The 26,141-nt window shown below is 44.8% G+C and overlaps 1 protein-coding gene across 1 annotated transcript in view; it reads right to left on the bottom strand.

Moving 5' to 3' along the window:
• The window catches only part of CAPN6 (calpain 6), an 831,133-nt gene that overhangs the window by 363,439 nt on the left and 441,553 nt on the right, over positions 1 to 26,141 (bottom strand). Inside the window, exon 5 of the mRNA XM_069612607.1 lies at positions 2,897 to 3,089. Coding sequence (XP_069468708.1) covers positions 2,897 to 3,089 — 193 coding nt within the window. The remainder of the gene's footprint in view (positions 1 to 2,896; positions 3,090 to 26,141) is intronic.

Below are 26,141 nucleotides of genomic sequence, written 5' to 3'. Positions count from 1 at the left end.
AGCAGGACCAAGTGGCGGTAACAGCAATACAGTACCACCCAGATACCACCAAACTCGTAATAATGAGGACCATGTCCAAATGAATGTTGTTGTAGTAATTAACTCTAACCTATAGGACTTCTTATATTTTAGGAAGGACACATTAAACTTGTCAAGCAGATGTGTGTCTGCATGCCTGTCTTGAGCAGGTCTTGCCTGGAATGGAGATTTTGGAGTAAAGAGATTAATATTGGAAAGGCAATAAACCCGGCCAGCAAAATAAAAGTGTCCCACAAAAAATGTTGATTCACAACTGCATATTTCAGCAATTTGCAACTTTCATCTGCACGTTATTTGGGAAGGCAGCCTATGGCCTTCCTTATACACTTTTTGGGGTTTTTCATCTAATGTTTCCAAAGGTCTGGGTAAATGTATTTAGTTCCTTTTAAAACATAAAAGCAGCATCACAACTCCGTAATTGTTGTATTCTAGAACCAGGCTTGTCGGTTTTCATTAAACCTATAGAGGTGTTTGTTGCAGTTCATGTTTCTCTGTCAGTCATCACAACAGATAATGCAGGGCCCAGTTTTAGAAAAACGTGTATCTTTATTTTGGATAGATTACAAGTTCCAGTTGTATGTCGGTAGTAGGGGAAATCCCACCGGCCATCCTCAGGCATCCCAGCTCAGGTCTCAACTGACATGTCAGAACACTCATGCATCAACATTCATACAACATTCACTGAGCTGCCAATCACTCTCATTAACCAATATTCTCAAATCAAGCAAGTATGACCGCCAGGACATCTACACAAGGGAACAAAATACATTGATACATTAAGACAAGACACAACACATCTGCTTATCTTTATACTGGAGAGAGAACAGACAGACACCATCATTCACTCAAGACAACACATGTTTAACACAGTTTTCAAAGCTAAGTGATGTCACTAAACTGAATCATTGTTACCTAGGTACTGCATGATACGATGAAAGGTTCAACATAAAGGTTACCTTTTTGTCATTCCAAACAACCATATGTTATGCAAATCAAGAGTGTGTTGGTGAGGGGAATATAGGACAGAAGAGAATGGGCCTCATTACACGGTATGCGGTAAGGGATTACCAGCACCGGTAAGGGCACCAGTGCCGGTAATCCCTTACCGCCCTACTACGAGGTCCCTTAGCGGGTCCCTTCCTTAACGCCTGGTTTTACCAGGCGTTAAGGAAGGGACCAGTTGAGGGACTTCAGAGCTAATAACGGGCCCGCTAATAGCGGGCCCGTTATTAGCTCCTTCCCCATTCCCATTGAGTCCTATGGGGGCTCAAATGGGAATGGGGAATGGTTCCCGGAATGGGGACTTACCAGTCCCGTCAGGGTCGGAATGACCTGGTAAGTCCCCATTCCGGGAAGATGGACCCGGAATGCGGTAAGGGGGTAACCATGGCGCTAATAGCGCCGTGGCTACCGCCTACCGTGTAATTAGGCGCAATGTCTTTCAAAATGCCTTTAGACAAGACTGTACTACAACCCACCTTCACTTACCGACACTACAGACGCAAACACAATTCATTGTGAGGAGTTTGTACTAGTTACGGGTTGAAGTCCGAGTTATGTCTATAGTGGCCAGACATAGAGTTGTAGGCACTGTAGTACTCTTTGGGTTTGGGATAAAACCTAACTGGCAGCTTCTTGAAGTCACATGTATATTCTGAAACGTTCCTGCACATTATAGAAGGAAGGCTAGGAGCATGTGTGGATGGCAATCTTCACCCCTGAGGAGTCCTTTTGGTGTTGAATGGTCTGGAGTGGTGAAGGTAGAGTTCAGTGGAGTCCACTTTGTTGGAAGCGGGACACTTTGGGACTGGAAAGAGAAGTTAAGGTGTTTTAAAGTCATATGGAAGGCAGTTAGGGCCTCATCAGGGGTTGGGCGGTGCAGTACAAATATGTCGATAATGCTAATCCCGAGTATGGAGGAAAGTCAGAGGATTCACCTCCAGTTCTGAGCTGGAGGTGAATGCACCGGCTTACCACCCATTTTCGGTGCAATTATTGCTGCACCAAAAATGCCCCATTGAGTCCTGTGGACTCCAAAGGAATGTGGACTTACACTATCACCACCACTTGTGATCCAGCGCTAATAACGCCGGACCAAGTAACAGTAATGGTACCTCCCAATTTATAGTGAGGCCCTTAGTGAGTCTAGATGAGCATGTAATGAGAGCTCACCCGCTCAGAGAATTGGTGGCACTAGTGGAGAGAAAGGATCTGAAAGATGGTGACCAATAGTTTCTGGAGGGAGAGTATTGGATACAGTTTGAAGTGTGTAAAGGTGGACCAATCATGTTGAAGGCATGATGAATCATGCTAATTGAAGACAAGGCAGCCAGTGGAGGGAAGATAAAGGGCGTGTGGTCCAGTCATCTCTCATGAGGTGCAATAGAAGATGAGTAGCTGTGTTCTATGAAGTGCCTTCAAGCTTTTGTACGTGAAAGTTGTGAGTACAAAATTCAAATCAGTGGTTCCTAGGGTCACAGGTCCAGCAATGACACCTTCACCTAGGCGAGGGTTCCTACCCGCGATTTAGAAAAAAGCAATCCCTGGCACCCTCAGCGAGAACCACTGAAGGCACAGTCAATGAAACTCCCACCTAACTGGATTCACCTCTACGGGGAGGGGATTAGGAGCAGGCTGCAGTGTTGGAGGGTGCTCAGGGCTTCAGCAGGTCTCTCATGCTATATTATCTACAGGCTAGTTGCAGTTCAAGATTTTTGTTTCAGTACATCCCCCAAATTTCTGTCTCCAGCCATCTATACATCTATCGATGTATTCCTCAATTCATGATTGTATTTATTATACTTGTGGCAAATCATAAGAGAAACAATTAAGTTGTGCTTATTAAGAGAATACATACCACTATTGAGCAGCTGATTAATCCTCCCCTTTTGTGTACTTTCATCAAATCTTCAAAAAGCTTGGTCTGCTCACTTATGTGTTCCCTGTATTTGCCTTTCACAATGTCCAGTGGTTCTGCTACAGCACCAGTGAAATCCACAATTGCATCTGCAGCGTTTCCTCCATCCAGAGCCTCATACGATCCAGCAAACCTAGGAGGGCCACATAAGGAAAACTATTAGCAAAGGTTGTTTCAATTTGTTCTCTGTAATCCACAAACAAAACACAAGTAAGCATGCCAATGTTAAGCAAAGTGAGCATGGCATGACCTGTACCAGCTAAGGAGCTATTCATATCTATTGAATTGAGCTGACATGTTTATTTAAATGCAGAAACAGTGAGGCATGCACCCAGTGGGGTGTAAAAATTAACATTCTGCTACTGAATATTTTGACATGGTCGCATGAGAGGCTCAAGGGACCACCAGGTGAGTGTCTCAGGTGTCTGGATGCCTCCCTAAACCAGTGAATGATGGGTTATGAAGTGGTATGAGGAGGAACCCTTTGTCACCCCTCTTTGGTCCGTGTCACATGGCAGGGGACGGTCACATAAGACAATTGTATAGAGTATCTAGGACCCCGTTGGCAAAATCGAAATTCCTTGAGAGATAGAAAAAATGAAGTTGTTTTGATGATAGCTTCACACATACACAATACATTCAGGGTTTATTATACTGCTGCAAGACAATTAGCAGAAGAAGAAAAGTAATTCCGGCGCATCCTAGAGAATACCTGCCCTTAATACTTGTTACTAATTTGCAGTTTTCTGACTATAGGTTTAGCTTCCAAAGATGAAAACTTACCAACCTATGTTCACATGCTAGAAGGTTCCCTCACTGAGATTACAAAGTTGCTTCTTTAGTGAGAGTACTCAGTTGGTAAACCTTCAGAAGAGTTAAAGAGATTAGTACGTGTCATAGCAGCAGCAGGGTACACGCTAGAGGAGAAGGAGACCCTGGCCTTTTCCTGGTAGAATTAGTTAATAAGGGGAGAGTGAATTCCAAGATAGCAGACAGGCCAGATAAAGGCTTTATCATTTCCCCTAAGCCTCCCAAGTACACAGATTCAGAACCTCATGGGGAGCTCAGCCAAGGGGAGGGAATCGTGCACTATAAAATCCTAAAACCCCAGTCAATAATGGTGCTTAGTTGTGGCAGGTGGTAGGAGAGCATTGAAGAGCAAAACATTGGGCCTCATTCCGACCCTGGCGTTAACCAAGGCGCTATTAGCGCCTTGGTTGACGCCGTTATGGTTCCGACTCCGCCATGGTGAATGGCGGAATTAACGCCCCATTCCAAGGTTGGCGGGGGCGGTAATTCCCCATTCACCATGGGCCCTTCCCCATTCCCATTTTTGGCCCATAGGGCTCAATGGGAATGGGGAAGGCGCTAATTACGGCACCGTAATTAGCTCCTAGGTCCCTTTGCGGGTTGGATTTTTAACGCCTGCAAAAATCAGGCGTTCAGTACCAACCTGCAAAGGGAACTCGGAATAGGGCGGTAAGGGTTTAACGGCACCAGTCTCGTTACCGGTGACTGTTAACCCTTACCGCCCTACTCGGAATGACCCCCACTGTCTGCTAAGTGGGAGTTGGAGGTACTGGGGGCGAGAGGTGGAGGAGGGGCATGAACAGGATGTAACACCCAGACCAAAGGAGGAGGTGGTCACCACAGGAGGCAAAGGTGGTTAAGAGCAGGAAATGATTACATCAAGAGGGAAAGAGTAGGGGTCATGAGCAAAGAAGATGAATATTGTAGCAGGAGGAAATTACAACATTAAAACGGAAGGAGTAGGTGAAAAAAGGAGGTGGTGACATCAAGAGAGAAGGAGAAGGAAGTAACAGGTTGAGGCAAAGGTGATAGGCTGGAGGCGGTGGAAACATTAAAAGTAAAGAAAGAGTTGGTGACATTGTGGTAAAAATGCAAGTGCAGTGCGGTAAAAAGGTGCACACTTACCAGCTGCTGGAGCAGTGCTCTGAAGGGGGGTGAGGTTCCTTAAAAGCCACACAGTCAATTGAACTCGGCTGGAGAATGCCCTAAATAACAGTGTCTCACGTTTAAGGAATCATAGATAATAAAGATGGGTCACTGGTAAGTATACAAGGTTTAACATTAGGCTGAGGCACGGCAAATAGGCCTCCAAGCATGCTTTTTCAGAAATAAGTGCTTGTTTCATTAACTTGCTTAGAAGCCGTAGCAGCTGGTAATACACTGCAATTCCCACAATCGCACGGTAGGAAGCAAACAACATTTGTTGCTTTCGAGGTCATAAACCAGAGCTCACAGGTCCCACCGAAAAGCAATGAATGCACAACCATTTAATAATTCGGCATATTTAATTCATGACGCCTGATTTACTGGTGGTTACAGAAAGCCCATGGCAGTTTCAAATTGCCCCTGAATACATTTCTGCCTGGGAAGAAGGTTGAAGAGTTCTTATTGTGCTACATTTACAGAGCAACTTGTTCTTGGTTCAAGGCTCTGACAGTGTCATCGTAGAAGACTTTCTCATGAGAACGAAGATGAGATGACCGGGACAGATGAATAATGTTCCGCTGGTCATCTCAAATGTTTCAATGAATTGGCACTATGATGTGGGAATTGGGGGTTGGGTTGTGATGTCACAAGGGAGAACCAGGGGAGGGTGTGGTAAGGTCTGCGAGACCCAATCATAGAAAGTGATGTATGCCCTTCTATAGGGGTTTGATATGCAATCACCAATTAAATGTTGTAAAGTGACTGATTTAATTAGTTTAGCCGATTATGAAATCTTTTGATTTAGGTGCATTTCTTTGACAGTGCCTTTTCAGTTCTGTTCCGCATTCTGTTTGAATATTGCTGTCCCAGCTGCGTCCGGGGCCCGGAATAAAAGTGTGCTACTTCTTGCCTGGCTTACCCTCCTTTTTGACTACTTTTGTAATTTGTTTACTGGTGAATTCCAAGGCGACCCCCTGAACAACATCAAGAGGCATAGATTATATAAAGAGGAATATGGTTACATCTATAGGTATAATATGATTAGCAACCTCAGAGAAGGGGGATGTTTATAAGGGCAGGTTATCTGAAGGAAGAAAGTAGGAGGAGCAAATATGACGATCAGGGGGAGGGAGGGAGAGAAAGTGGAGAACAATCTTGTAGACAGCAGCAGTGGAAAGCCACAAAGTGTCCGGCTTGACCCAAAGTTTCAAAAGAAGTGGGTGGACGTAATAGATACAAATCATAAAAGGCAGTTCGACCATGATACATGTTAGGTTAATAATTTGGTACTTTCATAACTAGTGTCATAGTAATGCATATGGGACAGGAGCGGAAAACCCTAAGCATCCGAAAACGCCTTAAACATGAATATATCCAAATATTTCGTTAATTACAAAATATATATGTGTGTGTGTCTATATATATATTCACTGTAAAAACATTAGTTGAGGTGCAGTTAAGGAGTTGAGATTAAACGCAAACAAACCCTTGAAATTCAGCAGATGTGGGAAGTAATGACCATCTTAACTCAACGCGCTCCGGTCGAGTTCCCACATAATGCCATTTTTTATGTCATTGTGAATCCCTTCTCTTATAATATGTATGTGCTCATTGGGTTTGCAATGGGAGCGTTACGAGTTAAGATGGTCGTTACTTTCCAGATCTGCCAAATTTCAAAGATTTTGTTACGTTAAATCTGATCACCTTAACTGCAACTTAGTAATGTTTTTCAGTGAATTTCAAGTGTTCTGTTATTTCGTAACTTTTTTTGGGCCACTACCAATGGCCTTCAACTATGACCAGTGGTGTTCCACGGGTAGATTTCTTTTGGGCCCTCACTACCTTTCTTCCTGCTCACTTTACATGTTTCTGTAAAGAAGTTTCTTTGGGTCCCACTAGACATGGTTTTCAGCCACTGTACATGTGCCACCAATACCTTTCTTAAGAGCCCACTTGCCTTGGCCTTCGGCCGTAGCCACTGTTCATGTTCCACTTATAGGTTTCCTTTTGGACCTCTAGACAGGACCTTTGACCTTGGCTTATGAGCCCAGCCTTTGGCTGTACCCACTATATCTTTTAAAACACTACCTTTCTCTGAACAAGTCCTTTCACAGGGCAATAAACACTATTATGCTCGAAAATTCTAAAGACTTATCCATCTTTACAGGCACTCCCCATGTGCCCCCTTCCCATTTCTGAGGTCCTTTCACCTCCCCCAGCCTTTTTTTTTAGCTTCCTGCCCCCTCGCTTTACTTCTTTTCTGTTTTTGTTTTGTGTGGCACATTATCATTTTGGAGCGTGTCTTCCGTTGCAACTGTGGTTAACTCCAGAGATGACTGCTGTATTCTCTCGATAAGCTGTAAATCCTTTTTCTGTCATTTGGTACCCAGATCACCCAATACTCACCTACTTCACATGGTGTTTTCTCCCCTCTTTAGCATAATGCTTTTTTATCCTTTTTCTTTCTCCAAATAGCTTTTTCAGTGTTCTTTGTTTTTGGCTAAACTTGATATAACTGTGGTTATCTCTCGTATCGAGCCCAAAAAAATTGCAGTTTTCGTTTCTGAAAAATCTTTTTGTAGCAATGCACCATGGCAGATAAAGTTATAATTTTGGAAGATGGGAGCCCTCGTCCCCATCAAATATTTTAACAACTACTGGACGGAATGACCGCAGACCCCTCCTGGAAATCAATTTAACGCTAAATGCCCAGTTGTTTCTAATTTAGTCCAATTCAGTCAGGTGGTTTCTGCCCTGTGCTGTGCAGTAATGTGGACTTTTTATCTATGGGAAAATGAATGGGAGAAGGTTGTAAACAGCATTTATTTGCATTCTTAATAACATTTTTATGTTTTAATGATTTACCCAAGTTTCCAGCCACACTATAATATATATATTGCCTTACAGTGAAAAATCAATTAATCAAAAAGTGTTTCAAAATAAATTATTTAGGGGTTAGTAAGTGAACGTCATACAGTATTCATTCATTAACATTTCATTAAATCTTCATGTTAGGGAGACTTCTGCAGAATGGCTAATTTCCCTTACCTACTGAGTCCCTCAGGTACTTTGCTGGATTTCTAGGATTTATTTTTTCACCTGGTAAGAGTGTGAGCCTTTTTTTCTCCACTCTTGCATGTGTTTTGCTGTGTGTGTTTAATATTTTTGTGTTCATAGACTGTGGAGCCTCACCTACTCCATAGGCATCATCTTTTTGCTGTGTGTTACACAGCACCTTTAGTGCAGTGACAGAGGGTTGTCTTTTTCAGACTTCCCACTTTAAACTCCATTTTCTGGGACTGACTACTGTCTCCCATAACATAAATTTGCCATTATTAGTCTTTTTAAATTCACAGACCCAATACAAACTATCTTACATAGAGTTCTGGAAAGGGTTAATAGTTATCCCTTTTTGTCTGTTTCTCATGGAACATTATTTCGTTTCCCTTTCTTTAAGATTTGGCTGGTGGCAGTGGTATCTACCCTATTTTTCCTACCGCGGTCTATTTAAATAGCCTTGGTACTGTTTTAGGCTAGTAGCCTCGAACTTAAACCCGCTGGACCCCATTTACTTTTATTTGACTCTGGCTGGGTTTATTTGCCATTTCTTTTTGTAAAGGTCTTTCTCATGTTTTACTCTGCGTGCCAAACCAGGTTTGGTTCCTTTGTTCGCCGTCCTTTGGTCGGATTTGCACAGAAGCCCTTCTGAGGCATCTGAATGTCTGAGGGGGACAGGATGTGAGGGAGGGGTTTGAGACTCCCTGCAGAGGGTCTCCTTGGAGACCTATGTCGCACTTTGTGTGATTGGCTGTGGTGACTGTCCTGCCGGGACAGCCAGCCTGCTGTGTGATTGACAGCCAGGCTGTGTGAATGGGGGAAAACTGCACAAAAAGCAGATCTCTGGGACTGAGAAGGCAGAGTCGCCACTGGATCGAGAGACCCAAAGAGAAGCTGACAGAAGAGGACCTCTAACACAACTGAACCTCTTGGTGAAGCCCTGCTGCAGGTCCGAATCTCCAAACTTCGACGACAGGGAAGATCTGCAAGGAATCTTCTCCCCTTGAGCTGGTGGGACCAACCAGTTTGCCAAACTACAAGCCAGGCCTCCCTCCTCTGGTCGAATTTGCTGTGCACAGCTACAGTGAACTGGCTAGCCAGGAGGACTGGACCCTGCTTGGGTTTTAAGGAGCACACCTTTTATTTGTTGCTTTGCTCTGCTGCTGGTTTCTTCCCAGGACAGTGCAGGACCCTCCAGTCTTCCTACTTCATGTCAGTCTGACCGTCGCTTCAGGAACCGTGAGCATGCAGGACCTGCCAGGAACGTCTGCCTCAGCTACAGCCTTCTTCTTCATTTAGGGTACTGTACAAACCTGGTTGTTCGTTCTGTCCGACCGCGGTGTAAGTGTTTGAAATCTTTCGCCAATCCGAGGGCTTGTCCTTCTCTATTCTTTAAAGTAACTTTTCGTCCAACCAAATTCATTTTGAAATCTTGGAAAAGACTTAACCACAAACTACCCTGAACTGTGTGATCCTCTGCAAAGACTTTGGTCCATTGACTTTGGCCCAGGCCTCTTGATTTGATTTCCTCACTGTAGTTACTTTTTCTAGATTTCCCTGCTTACTTACTTGTTGGAGCTGCTCAACTTTTGTCTAAACCTTGTCTTTCCCTTCCGTTTAAATTGCTGGAGTGCCATTTTGCTCATGCTTCATTTTGAGTTTAACTTGTCCAGAATCTATCGGGTGGGGTGTAGTATATTAAGAGTGTGATTTTGCTACTGCTTTACTTTGGTGAATTGTTTTATAACTGATGTGTAAATAAATGTATATTCTTTTACTCAGAAACCTTGAGTCAGTGTTTATTTGAACCATAGTAATTGCTGTCCTTTGTGTAACTATTGGTACTGCTCACTTTACTCTTGAGATAAGTCTGGCTGCTCAGCCATCACTACCACTTTACTGTGTAGTACAGGCTTGTACCAAAGGTGAATTTGTACTGTCACTTGTAGTCTTAATTGTGTGTGGTGTTCCCAAAGGGTACTGCATATGATTCTGCCTAACACTTCAGACCCCCAGATTGCTAAAGAAACAGTTTTAAGACAGATTGGGCCTCATTAGGACCCTGGCGGAGTGGGTTTCCGCCAGCGCTAATCGCGGCGGACCCGTCCGCCGTACTACGAGTTCCCTTAGCGCCATGGAGGTTTTCTCCGCCTGGTTTTACCGGGCGGAGAAAACCATGGCGCTAAGGGACCTCGTTGTTAATTACGCCGCCGTACTTTACGGCGGCGTAATTAACTCCTTCCCCACTCCCATTATACCCTATGGGGCAAGAATGGGAATGGGGAAGGGTAAAATGGGGATTGGGGATTTACCGCTCCGCCAAGGTCGGCATGGGGTGGTAAATCCGCCAACCCCCATGGCGCTATCGGCGGCTTTCCGCCATGCTCCGCGGTGCATTTAGCACCGCGGATTCCGCCAGGGTCGTAATGAGGGCCATTGTAAACTAAGTGTAATGTCCTTTAACACTCTTCTCTGTAACATCACAGACACATTTGATCTATGATGGTGGTTGAGGTCTCTTCTTGATGACCTAATGTCATCAATCCTATAAAAGAACAGTCGACAATCTGTGTTTCGGCCTCTTTACAGGGTACAGAAAGAATACTCCACTTTCATATAAACAAACGGCCTTCATCAGGACAGAACATCAAATTATATACAAAAAATTGACCCCCTCCGAACAGATGTATGTGTAAATGGCAATATGTTTGCAGCTGTTTAATTGGATCACGAACAGCTGTTCGTGATCCAATTAAAAAATCAAAATATCATTGTGTTGCCTTATTGTAATGGTGTAAAGCGCACTTCCACCCCATCTCCCATTAAATCATGAATAATACAAGTTCACTGAATAGGCAATACATCCTAAAAATCGTGGCCAGGGTAACAGGGCCGTTAGCCTAGCCAATCAGTGCATCTAGACAATTAAAGTGCAAACAATGTAAACATTACTGGTGTAAATTTCGCATAATATACAAAATAAATGTACAAAACATGGAACCGTGGTGGAGAATCCTGACTATAATGGGGTCACGGTAACAATATCCTGGTCTACTAATGGGTGCTGAAGGAGCACCCAATTCAATCACGCTCCTCCTTAACTCTCAATATTCTGATTGACCAATTCCCCATTTCTAGTTTCAATGGAACAATCATCTTGAGCAACGCGTGCATGGATGTCCGGCTTCTTCACGGCCTGGAATATTCCATCAGATAATTATCTGATGGCTTTTTTCATTTCTTTTTTCATCGGTGGTTTGATTGTTCCCAACTGGTTCTAATACATCAAAATACTGAACCAAAAACATAAACGCATACAAATTAAACGTCACAAAATCACCCTGGCCAGTATACCATCAATCAATGTTTCCCGTTCATACTCCTATGAAAAATTATTTATTTAGAAAAAGGTATTAAGCAGTTACCACTCCATACACTGCCTCGTGGACTGATTCCATCGTAATTCTCTATTTAGATTTGCGAGAAAAAACGTAACCTGCAATAGCACAACACATGACTAGGGTGGACATTCTCCAGTTGTTGTGCCCCAATCAAAATGATTTAATATGATATGGCATTTATAACGTGCCTATACACAGGTGTTTCAAGGTGCAACGAGGCAAGGGAGGGGGAACAGAGGGAAGACAGTGACAACAATCTTAATAGGCCAGGTGATATTGAGGTTGCACAAGTGCAGGGGAGGAGGAAGGGGGAAAGTGCAGGGGAAAAGGCGAGGGGGCGATGCAGTACATAGGATAACAGTAAAAACTAAATAAATACAATAATAAATAAAGGTTTAGCCAGCAGTTGGCAAGTGCAAGGGTAAGTGCAGACATCATGTGTCAAGTGTTGGTAGAGGGCTGTAGGGATACAGAAACAGCACCCGAGTGCAAGGGTTGCCAAGAGGGCAGTGCAGGTGTGCAACTGCACACATCTCAAACTGAGGTAGGAAGAAACCATAATGCACCTTGACCGCAAATCAACTTCCTCAGTGTGGCAAGTAAGATTCCTGCATCCGTAAAACATTATATCACATTCATCTCAGACTAAATGATATTGGAGATATTTGTAATTATATTGATATGAAGTTGTCACTTGCTAAGTTCTAACAACAACCTACGGCTTGTAATAGACATCTGTAACTGTATGAATGAGAAGTTGTTACATGCTAAATTGTAACAGTCTGCGGTTTGTAATAGAAATTGACTCACATCTTACCCATGTGACTCATTAGCGGGACATTGAATGGCTCGCACACACCGAATCCACACCGCTCTCGATTGCCTCCGTGAAGCAACACTCTGCCAGCCTCCAGGCTTCACATGCCTGACGAACTTATCAAAATTAGCATATTGCTAAATACGATTTCATACACGGATGACACCTTATCGCAGGTAGGGGTAAAAAACGTACAGGCTACTAGCCAGGCAACAAAAAAGTAACTTGCCTACTGTATATTTCACATGCAAAAAAAGCATACACATTCATACTCCCCAAGAGTCAATTATCACTCACCAATGGGTAGTATTGGGTGCAAATTTTGAAGTCTGCCCACTGGCATCATAAATCTATACCAGGCACTACTCTCGACCCCACACTCTATATCGTAAATATTTCCCTCCAACAAGACATAATTCCCATATCATTCACAACAGGATTAATCTGACCATTACTCGAAACAGTCACACTGGACATGGACAAACTCTCTAAATACTGACCATTCACCAGCCTACCAGCCCTAATGGTCTTCTTTCCAGCATAGGTTCTGGCATGGATTCACATGCTCATGAATATTGCCTGTGGTCAGGATGGGATTCCTCAGTAAAAGAAAAAAACTATTTCACTTTCACTTTAAAACTGTATTCCTCCTTTAAACTAATCACTGCCCTCTGGTTCATACTGCCCAATGACAGTTCTCTCTCTAAGCTCCAGCCCTGGTGGCAATCTTCAGATTTTTACTGCACGCTTCAGTGTTTGGAGTCCTCAAGTTGCTCTCCAAAGCTAATTTCGTGTTTTTTTCGAATTTATATCTAAAATGTGATCGTTTTTTCTTGATCATCTTTGACGAAGGACCGAGATGTCAGCAGGGATCTTTCATTCATGACTGAATAGAAGAAGGAAAGTCGGAGCCTCTTCAAAATCCATGTGAATTGTTAAGAAACGTTTTCGTGGTATATTGGCATCGTAAATTCTTATATAGCCTGCATACGGACCTCAATGAGGAGGGAAGAAAGGTGTGCCGTGGTTTCTCGAAGAAAACCAAGAAATACTACTACAGCAAGGCCACTGACGCAGCCGCGGGGCAGGGTCAAGCCTCATCTAGGACTGGCCGATCCGAGGAGCGAACTACCTCCACGAGGTGGTCGAGATCCTTTGAAGATGCCCCACTCGCAGGAGTCCAAGAGAAGGTCAAGCTCAGCGCTGCTAGCGCCACTGGGTTCGCCGCTGATGCAGGACCCGAGTTGGGCAGAAGGCAATCACCATCACTGTCGGCCTCCATGGTGAGCCTACCCATGAAAGCGGCCTCTTCAAAGAGAAAGCCCCTAACCCTATCTAAACACCCTGCATCTGTGGATTAGCCGATGAGGGGCAAGTCCAGAGAGGGTTGTCAAAGCTAGCCAAGACCTTGCAGTATGCAAGGTCAACTGAGTCAACAACTGCACCGCTGATGAAATCTGCGACAAGCACATCATCGACGAAGTCAACGATGTCCACTACAACAGCGTTGAAGGATAATGGGTCCACAAAGGAATTGGTGACCACTCCACGGGTGTCCTTACCCCAGAGGCGAGATACGTCTCCAGAGGCAGCGATGAAGGCAGCGCCCACTCTGGGGTCAGGAAAAAATCTGGTGACCACACAGAACCAGCAATCCCCTGAGAAGGAGAGAGAGAGACGGTTCCCCTGGTGAGTGTTTATTGATTCGGTTGAGCCTTGCCAAATCCCGTGGTTGTGTATATGTACTGCTATGTGATCATCATTCAGGAGCATGTGAATCCATGCCAGACCCCATGATGAAGAAGATTTAAGTTACTTACATGTAACTATTATTCTCGAGCATGGGTGTGGCATGGATCCACATGCAAACCATCCTGCCTTACCCTCTGTGGCTGTTCTTGGTTCATACTGCCACTTTACGTGCTTACCAAAATCTAATGATGTCCACCAGGGGTGAGACTTAGGGAAAGGACTGTAATTGGATGGGGGCCGTATGACCCAGAGGACATTGATTGGTTTAGAGGAGAAATACAGTTTTAAAGTTTTACAGAGGATTCCCAGCCTGACAACAGGGAATATTCATGAGCATGCAAATCCATGCCAGACCCATGCTGGAGAACAATAGTTACAGGTAAGTAACTTAAACTTTCCTTGGTTCTATATCTGTAGACCACGGATAAAAGTTTCACCTGTGATTGCAGCACAAAAGAGTGAAATCACGTGGGTGCAACCTTTTGTGTGCAGCTCTCTCCCCTTCCTTCTCAGGGGGTCTCCCCAAACCTCTGGCCGCTACTTAGCACACTCTTCCCAGTAACTTCCTGGTTCCTTCAGTGCTCTGCGGAGCATGTACCAGGAAGTCCGGGGCATAGCACAGCATGCTTTTGTGCGCAACCTTTTCTGACCATGGCTTCTGGGTACGTGCTCTGCAGACTGCAAGCATCTTCCTTTTCTTTCTAAACATCTTGAGAATGCTGCTTATTCAAAACTATGTTTCTATGTTGGTTCTGATTCTCAATTGCCTACCTCAAAATCAGGTTTTTGATCTGCTCATTCCACTGAGGGCCTGATTCATGGAATATTTTGCACAGTTCTGTTGAGAATGAACTCCCAGGTAGGTTAGAGGGCTACTAGGAGTTTGCAGACCCAGAATTCATGGAAGGATCAACTCCTTCCCTCCCCAAAAGGAACGCAGGCCCAGACAGACAGCAAGTTCCAACTGCGGTTTATTACAGCCAAACCCAACAGGGATCAGTACAAGGACAGAAGAAATCTTTGGACATCTCAGTGAGGACTGGCTCAAAGGCCAATTTTGAGAGAGTATTGCATCATGAGGACATCACAACCTGGGCTCTTCTCCAGAAAACCTATCGCCCTTCGGGATTGGGTGTTGATTAGTAGTTCTCTTATAGCGGACCCTATATGTGTTAGTTTACTGGCTCTCCCATGTCAGATGTCAGGCCTGGTCCCTCCCAATGTTGCTGTTACTAATCAATGTTTTAGTGTGGGTGTCCCATCATTGGATCTTGCACGTTGCTACCCGCTCTTAGGGTCCTGAAATGTGATTCGCTAGAGCTGACGTTCCCCAGGCCTGGGATCCGAATGATTCTCAGCTTGAGGTGTACCTCTTCAAGGTAATAAGAACAACTATGTGTTTGCATTGTAACATGTGTGCACCACCAAAGTCTATGCGAGTGCCCGTACATATCATGCTAATCTTGTCTCTTGCTGTAACGCCTTTGTTGCAAGCCTCTGTCTGGAGGCGTGAGACCGTTCCTTTTTCCCAGCGCCAATTACGATACATCGTTCGAGCTTCCAAATCCCTTGTTCAGAGACCGTGGTTTGGGTTTCTGGAGCCCTGAATTACTCCGATTTGTGAGGATTTATTCGTATTAGTGCAGCTGGTGTTACTTCCGTTCACGGAATGGAATGTCACTTGTATCTTGGTGGCCTTGGCAGCTGGTTCTGTCCCACACAGTTGCTCTTCTGTTCAGCCTAAATCCAGCTCAGCTCAGCTCTTAGAGAGAGGGATGTGGCCTACTGTAATTTTCCTAACTCATAGTATGGCTTCTGCATGTTCGTGTTATCCTATAGTTCCCCATATGTTAGTAACACACTGTGTTAAATGAGATATCATATTATGCCCCCTTTATTGTATATGTTGGCCTAAGCCCAGTTGCTCTGCGAAGAAATCCGCATTGCAGGGTTCCGACCTTAGATCGACCAAGCCGCCATTTTGGGAACATTCGCCATTTTGATTTCTACCTCAAAGTCACTCTGTATTCTAAAATGGTGACAGTGTTCTCCTGCTCAAAACCTTAGCCGTCCTGACCTTTACACAGGTTAATGTCTAAACTGTCTGTAGGCTAAATGTTTGGGTCGTGTAATAAGACCATGTCCTATGTTTGACCTGAAGATCAAAGGATTACTCGTGCCAACAAGTCCGATCCGCGGACATACATTGAACATAATGTTGTTTAAATACTTAATGTGAGCACTTGTTGAACTACATTGTATAAAACATGTACTAAGGCTTAATGTCACATTCTAAGATACACTGTTACCATTGTAACTTGTTGTTTCATAAACTATACGTAATCCGCATGCATATAGTTGGACTAACTAGAGGCAAACTCGGCACAAACCCTAGTCCGAGAATAATTAACTTGTAGAGAGGCAGGACATTGCGATTGAGAATGGTATAACAGATGTGAATATGTAGACGTCCAGTACCTCTCACTTCTCACACCGAAAGGGCTGGTATTCATTGTGATGTACTGAGGTCCAGATAGCTATCTGATACTTTGTTTCTTTGTAAACTGTGCAGTTATTTGAATAAAGATCTGGCAATCTTTATAAGCCTGTGTTTGGTGTATTTCTTTATGGTGGTACTCAGCCTCGATATTTCTCTTTTGCCTTTACAGATGGCGCCCGAATAGGGAGCCTCAAGATTAATGCCAGCTTGTTGAAGGTTGACGCGGCTATCGGACCAGGATCGGACGGTGTAAAAGGGGGTCCCTTTCTCGGATGAGACGCGGCACCTCAGCAGTGCTGCACGCCCGATCCCTGGATGGTGAGCCTGCGGTCCGAGTCGGCATCTTGACGAGGGTCCATATATCGAGGTGGCAGATTTGCCGAAATCAGCAACCATGAGGCACCTTAGTTAGAAAAATGTGTATTCCTATCGGACCTCCTTAGGATTTGATCAGGTGAGTCGTGACCCGATTCCTAAGTATCCTGATCATTTGTTTTGGTGCATTACACTTGCAAGTGCAATTATTGACCAGGTAACACCAGTATTCTGATATGCCTGGGATATTGTCTGCCTGTTTCAGGGCATTATTCCGTACTGACAGACAATCTTTGGAATTTGGCCGAGCGGCACCAATGGAGGGGTCGCCGGCATGTACTATGTACTGTAAGCACGGCATTGGTAGTATAGTATTTAATGATATTTGGCACAGACAAACTAGACATGCTTCCAAACTTCAGTGGCCAATTAATGGTAGTTTTGAAATCCCTCGTATTGAATACTTAGAATCTATATTATTGAAAAAAAAGGCTAGACCTGCAGCATTCGATGTATTACAAAATTGGAAGAAAGAAGCTATGCAGCAGGTTAAGAGTAGAGAAAAGCATGCGCGCCGTCATATGACGAACGGCGAAAAAGCATTGTTATATGACCAGAGTAAACAGTCTGAGTCAGTTAGGAATATGGATAGGGCTTTCTCACTTGGTATCCACAAAATGTATCCTTCTAAAGACTTTTATGTATCTGATGAACTTATCGATAAACTGTTAAATGAACAAAGGCCTGGTGCCACTGCACCACCTCTGTTTGTTCTTCTTCCTGCTGTTATTCCTCCTCCCGTTGCTCCTCCTGCTCCTCCTATTGCTCCTCTTAATGTTGCTCTTCTTCCTCCCATTGTTCCACCTCTTCCTGCCGCTCCTCCACCTGCCTAGTGCTACGGGTCTGGCGGGCTTGCCTGCCGCGCCAGCGATAGTAGCTCTGTATCCGGATGTTCGAAATGTGGCTACTCTCCCTCATCCAAGTGGTTCTATACCGCTTGTAGTAGATCAGGAAGCGGGATCGAGGGTTGTAACTCGTAATACTGTATCTTCAGAGAAAAAGCGTGAGTTAACTGGTTGGGCTAAGCATTGCATGGAGAAGGGTGACCAAATGGATGTTCTCGCCACACTTTATAATTTAGACAATTTTCCTGAGAAAAACGTTTTTATTGAGGGATTATAAATTCATTTATGTGTAATGTGGAACAGACTAAGTAATACAGATCTCCCACAAGGGTTGAGGGATCTGAATACTTTAGCGTTTTCTAGAGATACTGCAGAGAAAGTACAAGAGCATGTTGAGAGGGTTTTTGGGTATAGAAGGGAATTGGAAGGGCTAAAGAATGAAGATGTAGATGGTGAGAGCTTAGATGTTATGCTTGTACAGAAACGGTTTTCTCCTTGTCGAAAATCAATAACTGAAGAAGCATGAATTTGTACGAAAGATGCGATTAGGTGGATCTCAGATACATCGATAACTCCCGTTGATGTGTCAGAAATGCAGAGGAAAGTGATACAGGTAATGGTAGAGTACCTTCAGGATGAGTGCGTAAAATGAAAGATTTGTTGTCCCGCAGAGTTATTGAGTATTTATAAGAGGGCTTTTTCGTTTGACTCTTCTTCGCCTGCTTTAGCGCTCGATTTAGCTCTCTTGCTTAGCAGGCCTTCGGAGTTGCCTACTTCTCAGTTGCCAATGAGAGAAGTCCCTCCGACATTTGTCCCAAAAGAAGAGATTCCAGCTAATGCTGCAGCAGGTACTGCTGCTCAAGAAATTCCTGCACATTATGTGTCGCAGTTCGTTCACGTCCTGTTCTCGAGACAGGAAGTGAACATCATTAAACAGTCTATTCCCAATATTAGGAAGAATCCGACGGGGTGCTACAAAGAAATAGAGTCTGTCTTAGAGTCTTCAGTGTTCACCTTAGGTGATATTGATCTGTTTTTTCCCGTACTCCTGCCCGTTGATTTGTGGAAACAGATTAGGACTATAGATGATGTACCAGGGTTAGGAGATTCATGGGATACTATGACTAGACCCGATAGAGAAAGACCAGCTGGTGAGAAACCACCACGGGTAATACTGACTTTGCCTGATAGAATAGTTACGAAATTGAAGACTATAATTCCTGAAAGAAGGATTATTTGGGACAAGCTTACGGCCTGTGTCCAAGGGAAATCTGAGGGTGCTACCGAGTTCTTCAACCAGTATTTTCAGATTACAGTGGACAAGACTTAAGCACAGAGTCTGGGAAAAGGTTATTCGTAGACAAATTTGTGCGTGGATTGCTGTCTGACATCCAGTCACAGATCATGTCCTCCGAGAGTGCTTGACAAGCGAAGTCTCAGTCAGAAGTACTGCACATGGCTCAGTACTATGACAATCATGTCAATAATGAAAATGAAAGAGTTGAAAAGAGAAAAGGTGACTTAAAGACAAAAGTATTATTGCAGCAAATTGTTAGAGGGCCTAAAGGGGGTAATTCGCAATTTAGAGGTCAGTACGTTCCACAAGGAAATGCGTCCTTGGGTCCTGTAAACATTAACCAGTGTTCTTATTGCAGACAAGAGGGTAATGGGTGTGCACGATGCCTGATCCTCCAGCAGAGGTCAAATAACACATTTGGGAATATGGGTAGACGACCCAGAAGCCGCCCAGGGTTAGGGGGCCCTGGTAGAGGTCGGTTTTCACAAGATGCACAGCAACATTTTTCGAAGGACAATCAGGCATCGAGTGTGGATAAGAGAAACATTTTTGACCATCCTTCTGCTGCTTACCTCTCTGAAGAGCTTCCTTTTGACGACATTCTGTTTCGCTAGGATTGCCCGAAGCAGGGATTGGAACCAACGCCTATTCCCGTTAATCAGAAAGGTCCCTACGTTGAAATGTTAGTGGGTAATAGGAAACATCTATTCTTGATAGATACAGGGGCACAGAAGTGTTCCATTGACCAGTCACGGGTTCCAAACATTCCACTGTCAGGGCAAACCAATGTTTCTGTAGGGTTTTCTGGCACACCAGTCGTCTGTCCGGTTTCTTTCTTCGCCGGTACCCATTTCTTTGGATCCATTTACGGACCAATGTCCATTCCTTTTGACCACAAATTGTGGATAGAATTTGTTGGGGTTGATCTGTTGAAGGAATTAAATGCAGTAATTCATTGTGATTTCACCACAGCAACTTTCTGTCTCTCAATTCCTGACCAGACCTTTGCCGCCGGAATTTAGAGATGTTCCGGAGTGTTTGTGGGCGATTGACGACAATGATGTCAGTGTTTTGTAAATTGAGCCCGTTAAGATTGTTTTGAAACATTGAGTAAAGTTGCCACGTATTCCCCAGTATAAGATCTTGGTCGATGGTGAGCAAGCTTTAAAAAGCATCGTCTCTGATTTTGTGCATCGAAGGGTGATTGAGGAAATTGCAGGTAGTTTGTGCAATAGTCCGATTTTGCCAGTGTACAAAAAAGGCGAAAATGCGATTCCCTTCTGATCTACGTGCCATTAATAAGATCCTTGCTCCACAATTTCCTATTGTGCCTGATGTGACAACAAAATTGACCATGATTCCGGCTTCAGCTACTTACTTTAGTGTTGTAGATCTAAAGAACGCCTTCTTTAGTATCCCTATACATAAGGACAGTAGATACTTGTTCGCGTTCACCTTAGGGGGATGCTCGTTTACATTTACCCGTGCACCGCAAGGTTACACAGAAAGTCCTAGCATCTATAGTAGGGCTTTGAAAGAGCAGCTCAATACCCTTGAGTTGCCCTCTACTTGTACACTGCTTCAATATGCTGACAACCTGCTTTTAGCTGCTGACTCAGAGAGCGCTTGTAAGAAGGGCACTGTGTTGTTGCTTATTCATCTAGCTGAACATGGACACAAAGCTTTGCTTAAAGAATTTCAATATTGTCGACGGGAGGTTGCCTATTTAGGCTATCTCCTGTCAAAGGAGGGAAGAAGGTTGACGCCTGAACGGATAAAAATAATTTCTAGCATATCTGTCCCAAATACACAGAAAGAAGTTAGAGCCTTGATAGGAATGGCTTCTTACTGTAGGCAGTGGATCCCAAATTTCTCCTTAGTGATTAAACCAACGTTGGCTTTGACAAAAAAGGGCATTTCTTTGCCATTGCCATGGAACTTGTAACACCAGCAATCATTTGATCTGCTCTAGACTGCATTGTGCTCGGCACCGGTTTTGGGCACACCAAACTATGAAAAGGCCTTCATGTTGTATGTGCATGAATATGATGGATGTGCTTTGGCTGTATTAACGCAGGAACATGGAGGGAAGAATAGGCCATGCGACTACTTTTCTTCCGACCTTGATCCTGTTGCATGCTCTTTGCCAAAATGTTTGAGAGCTGTCACTGTCGCGTCCGTTAAACAGAGCGAGGGAATGGTCCTAGGCCATGCTCTAACCCTGATGGTACCTCACTCTGTAGATATTCTATTAAACAGAACACAAACGCAACACCTCACCTGTTACGCTCACCTGATTCCCACGGGGGCGTTGATCTGGACTGGCCCGCTGTTGCTTCCACCAGAGTAACACGTAGAGCCGAGATGACAGACTGGACAGACCCACTTAGCTTTGTTTGTTGGACTCGTACGAATATCTTTCTGCAATGGAGAAGGGGAATTAACCTCCCGTAATCTGAGCGTTAACCCGCCTTCCCACTCCCCTTGTCTGCCCACAGAACACTCCTGAAGTCCCCTCTTAATCTCACCTGATGATTTGGAAAGATGAGCTCTCCATCCTGCGTCGAGCGCAGGGGCGCGTAGACGACCAGTTACTTCATGGCGTGGAGGAATTGGCGAGTTCCAGTAAGTCCAATCGTTCGTAAGAGTTCAAAAGTCTGATCTTCACTCTGCCAGATTCCTTGCAGGTTGCAGATTTAAACCACTAGAAGAGTTCCAAGTGGCAATTTGTAAGATCCTGGTAAGTCTATTGTGGATCTCCCCTTTGGGGCTGGGGTACAGCGATGATGCAGAATTAACTGCGCCGACCCGAAATGAGGTGAGTACCCCCCTGTGGTAAATCAGGTAAGTCTTTGGGGTTAGGTTGTATTGTCCTTGTTTTCCCCTTAAGGGCCGGGGTGCGGCGGTGATGCGGCGGTGATGCAGAATTGACTGCGCCGACTCGAGATGAGGTGAGTACCCCCTGTGATAATCAGGTAAGTCTTTGGGGGTAGATTGTATTCCCCTTGCTCACCTATTTGTTCGTGTCTCCCCCAGGTGTTGAAGAATGGCCTGGAGATGCTGGGTTCGTGATGGAGTAAAGGAATGCAGCCCCGGATGGTGAGTTCCGCGCGGCGCTGCGAGGCACTGTGAAGGCTTCTCTCTTCCAGGTTGACGATGTGCTGGATCAAGGATTCAGGTAAGGGTTTTGTTCTGATCTCTTCTCCTTCTCCTTTTCTTGTTCCAGGTGTTCCAGGGCTGAAGCGGGCGTGGCTGAAGACTGGAGCTGCTGAAGACACTGTGAGCGTTACGCTGCAGTACGCAGAATAACGCGAAGCACGTGTGGCTGTCCGGGTGTGGCTTAAATAGCCTTGGAAGAAGTTCCAGGTAAGTATTCTTCCACAGCCCCACCCGAGAGGAAAGGAGTCCCTGAGGTAAAATAGTCCCTCTAAGCCTCATTTGGCTTTTGGCTTCATGCAGCATGGTCTGCATCAGGTAGGTATGCAGCATGGTCTGCATCAGGTAAGTTTTCTGTAATGAGCCTGGCGCCCATGGCGCCGGGACTGACTTTATTCTTATGAGCCTGGCGCCATAGGCGCCAGGACTGTAGCCAAATAGCCCCTAACTGGGGTTTTTGGGCATGCTTCAAGTGGCATGATGCCTGCTTCCGGGGTTGCTGGGCCTGGTCTGGCTTTCCAGGGGCAGGCATCGTGACAGCACTCCCCCTCAAGGCCCCTCCTAAAGCTGTTCTCCCTCTCGGCCTTGGTTTGTCTGGAAATTCTTGGTGGAATTTTTTCACTAATTGAGGTGCATGCACATGGTCACTAGGCTCCCAAGATCTTTCTTGTGGACCATAACCTTTCCAATCAATGAGATAGAAGAGTTTTGATCTCACCCTTTTAGAGTCCAAGATATTCTTGACTTCGAATTTGGGTTCTCCGTCTATGAGGATAGGTTCAGGTGGGGTGGTTAGCCTAGTTCCTGGTTGCACAGGCTTCAAAAGAGACACATGAAAAACAGGATGAACACGCATATGACCAGGCAGGTCCAGCTTGACGGCTACTGGGTTAATTATAGCCTTAATCGAATAAGGTCCCAAATACCTGGGGTTAAAAGTCCGTGTTCCCTTGAGTGGTAAGTACTTGGTGGCTAACCATACTTGGTCCCCTACTTGGTATTGCGGTGCTTCACTCCTGTGTTGATCAGCATCCTTCTTGTATTTATCCTTAGCCTTTTGTAAATGTGCAGTCGCCTCTTTAAAGGCTTGTGTGATAACAGCGTGGAGATGGTCCACCGTGGGCATCTCTAAATGCTGGGGAGAATCTAAATCTGAGGTTCGAGGATGGTGACCATATATGGTAAAAAAAAGGGCTTTGTTTAGTTCCTGAGTGTACAGAATTATTGTATGCATACTCGGCGATCCAAAGAATGTGTTTCCAATTTCCCTCAGATTGATGTAGCATACAACGTAGGTATTGCTCAAGAGTCTGGTTGGTTCTCTCTGTTTGACCGTCGGTCTGGGGATGATGGCTGGTTGAAAGCCTAACATCAATTTGTGCCAGCTGGCAGCACTTCCTCCAAAAATGTGAAATAAATTGACTTCCCCGGTCCGAAATTAACACGGAAGGAAAGCCATGTAGGCGGACAACATTTTCAAGGAACTCCTTGGCCAGGATTGAAGCTGAAGGTATTCCTTTTAAAGGAATGAAATGGGCCATTTTAGAAAAAAGATCTACAATAACTAGAATGGTGTTAAACCGTTGCACGGGGGTAAATCCGTGATAAAGTCTAATGACAAGGTATGCCAAGGAGTAGGTGGTATGTCTAATGGTTGTAATAATCCAGCAGATTTTTTATTTTCCCCTTTATTTTGAGCGCAAATGCCACAAGACATGACAAACAACTTGACATCTTTTCGCCAGGTGGGCCACCAAAACTGTTTCTTGATTTTGGCTTCAGTTTTTGCAATGCCAGGATGCCCTTCCATCAAGGTGTCGTGGTAATGAGAAATGACAAGTTTCTGTAGTTCCTCTAGTGGCAGAAATAGCCGGCCTTGGTAATAAGGTAGATTATTGGTGACAGAATACTCTGGACCTTTCCTTGCCCAGCCCTATAAGGCATCGGAATCAAAGAGTTGATGGACCCTTTCTTGAATGTCCTCCAGTGAGTGTATGGATGTCAGACCAAGGATCCTCTGTTCGGGAATTATGGGTCAAGTTCTAAAGCTCTTTCTGTTTCTCCCATTCCGATTCGGGACAGGGCGTCAGCTTTTCCATTTTTACAACCTGGTCGATAGGTTATTACAAAATCAAACTCGGTGAAGAACAATGCCCAACGGAGTTGGCATGAAGATTGGGCCTTGGCTACCTTTAGGTATTGTAAATTGCGGTGATCAGTGATGACCGTAATGGTATGTCTGGCGCCCAGCAGATAGTGCCGCCAAGCCTTGAAGGCGGACTTCATGGCCAACAGCTCCTTGTCGGTTATGGCATAATTTAATTCGGGAGCCGAAAACTTTCTTGACCAAAACGCCACTGGGTGCAGCTGGTTAGTTTCGGGATCCTTTTGGGAGAGCACTGCTCCCATAGCTGAACTTGATGCATCTGTTTCCACTATGTAGGGAAGCTCTGGGCGCGGGTGTTGTAATACAGGAGCGGACGTGAATTTTTTTTTTAACTCTTGGAAGGCGTTCTCGGCTTCTTCTGTCCATGCAAAGCGTTTAAACTTTCGCAATAGTGTTGTAATGGGATGTACAATGTGTGAGAAGTCCGGGATGAACCTGCGGTAGAAATTGGCAAAGCCGAGCATGCTTTGAACTCCTTTGACTGAGCTTGGCGAAGGCCAATTAAGAATTGCATCCACCTTACGTGTATCCATCTGGATTCCTTTCGGGGTCAGAATAAATCCAAGGAACTCTACTTCCGTAGTGTGAAAGATGCACTTTTCCAGTTTAGCATATAACTTATACTGGCGTAACTTCTCTAGGACTGCTCGGACGTGCTTTACATGATCGGATTCTGATAGGGAGTATACTAAGATATCGTCGATGTAAACAACTACACAAACATCGATGAGCTCTCGGAAGACATCGTTCATGAAGAATTGGAAGGCCGCTGGTGTGTTACACAATCCGAAAGGCATCACCTGGTACTCAAATAATCCGTACTTGGTGCGAAAATCAGTCTTCCATTCGTCACCCTCTTTGACGCGTACCAGATGATATGCCCCCCGAAGGTCTAGTTTTGTGTATATACAAGCGTTCTTTACCTGGCATAGTAGTTCAGGGATCAAAGGCAATGGGTATCGATTCTTGATAGTTATCTGATTCAGCGCGCGGTAGTCAATGCATGTTCTAAGGTCGCCTTCCTTTTTAGGCACGAAGAACAAAGCGGAAGATGCAGGGGACTTGGACGGGCGGATGAAGCCATTAGCAAGATACTGGTCTAGGTACTGGCGCACGTGGAGATTTTCAGGTTCCGTGAGGGCATAGATTCTGCTGCAAGGTGGTTGTGCTCCTGGTATGAGATCTATTTGACAATCATACGATCTGTGCGGTGGTAAGGTGTTTGCCTGCTCCTTTTGAAAGACATCCTGAAAGTCATGGTATTCAGCAGGTAACTGTATGGCAGCTGGAATTATTGGGGCCAGTACTGAATTTAAAGTTCTCTTTGGGTAACAGGTGTTAGCACATTCTGGGAAGGTTAGTCTCTTCTCTCGCCAATCAATACAGGGATTGTGTTTTTCCAACCAAGGGATTCCCAGTATCAGTTGAAACTGTGGAGCCTTGATTAAATCAAACACCATAACCTCTCGGTGTCCATCCTGACCCAGCAATGTCATCTCTGCAGTGGAATGAGTTACAGGCCCAGAGGCAATTTCAGTTCCATCAACAGTGGTGACAACATCGGCAGTGGTCTTTCGGGTGAGAGATAGATTCATCCTGGAAGCCAATTCGCAGTCCAAATAGTTTACTATGGCTCCACTATCTACGTACGCCTTTACCGCGTGCATGCGTGATGGCTGCTCTGGATCTATAAGGACCATGGGTATGGTGAAATGCGAGGTCAGAGTGTCCTTCTTTAAGCTCGGCAAGCTGACCTCTACGCTTGCCGGGCGTGGTCGTTTCCCGAGTCAGGTTTCAAGTGGTTTTCGTTTGCTGCTCCTATAGTTTTCTTGGGTGGTTTTACAGGGCAGTTCCGAAGGAAA

Source organism: Ambystoma mexicanum, chromosome 5p (genome assembly GCF_040938575.1).
Source record: "Ambystoma mexicanum isolate Mex_15411 chromosome 5p, UKY_AmexF1_1, whole genome shotgun sequence".
Classification (NCBI taxonomy): Eukaryota; Metazoa; Chordata; class Amphibia; order Caudata; family Ambystomatidae; genus Ambystoma; species Ambystoma mexicanum.
Note: the sequence above shows the minus strand (reverse complement) of the source record. Positions and strands in the feature narration are given on the sequence as shown.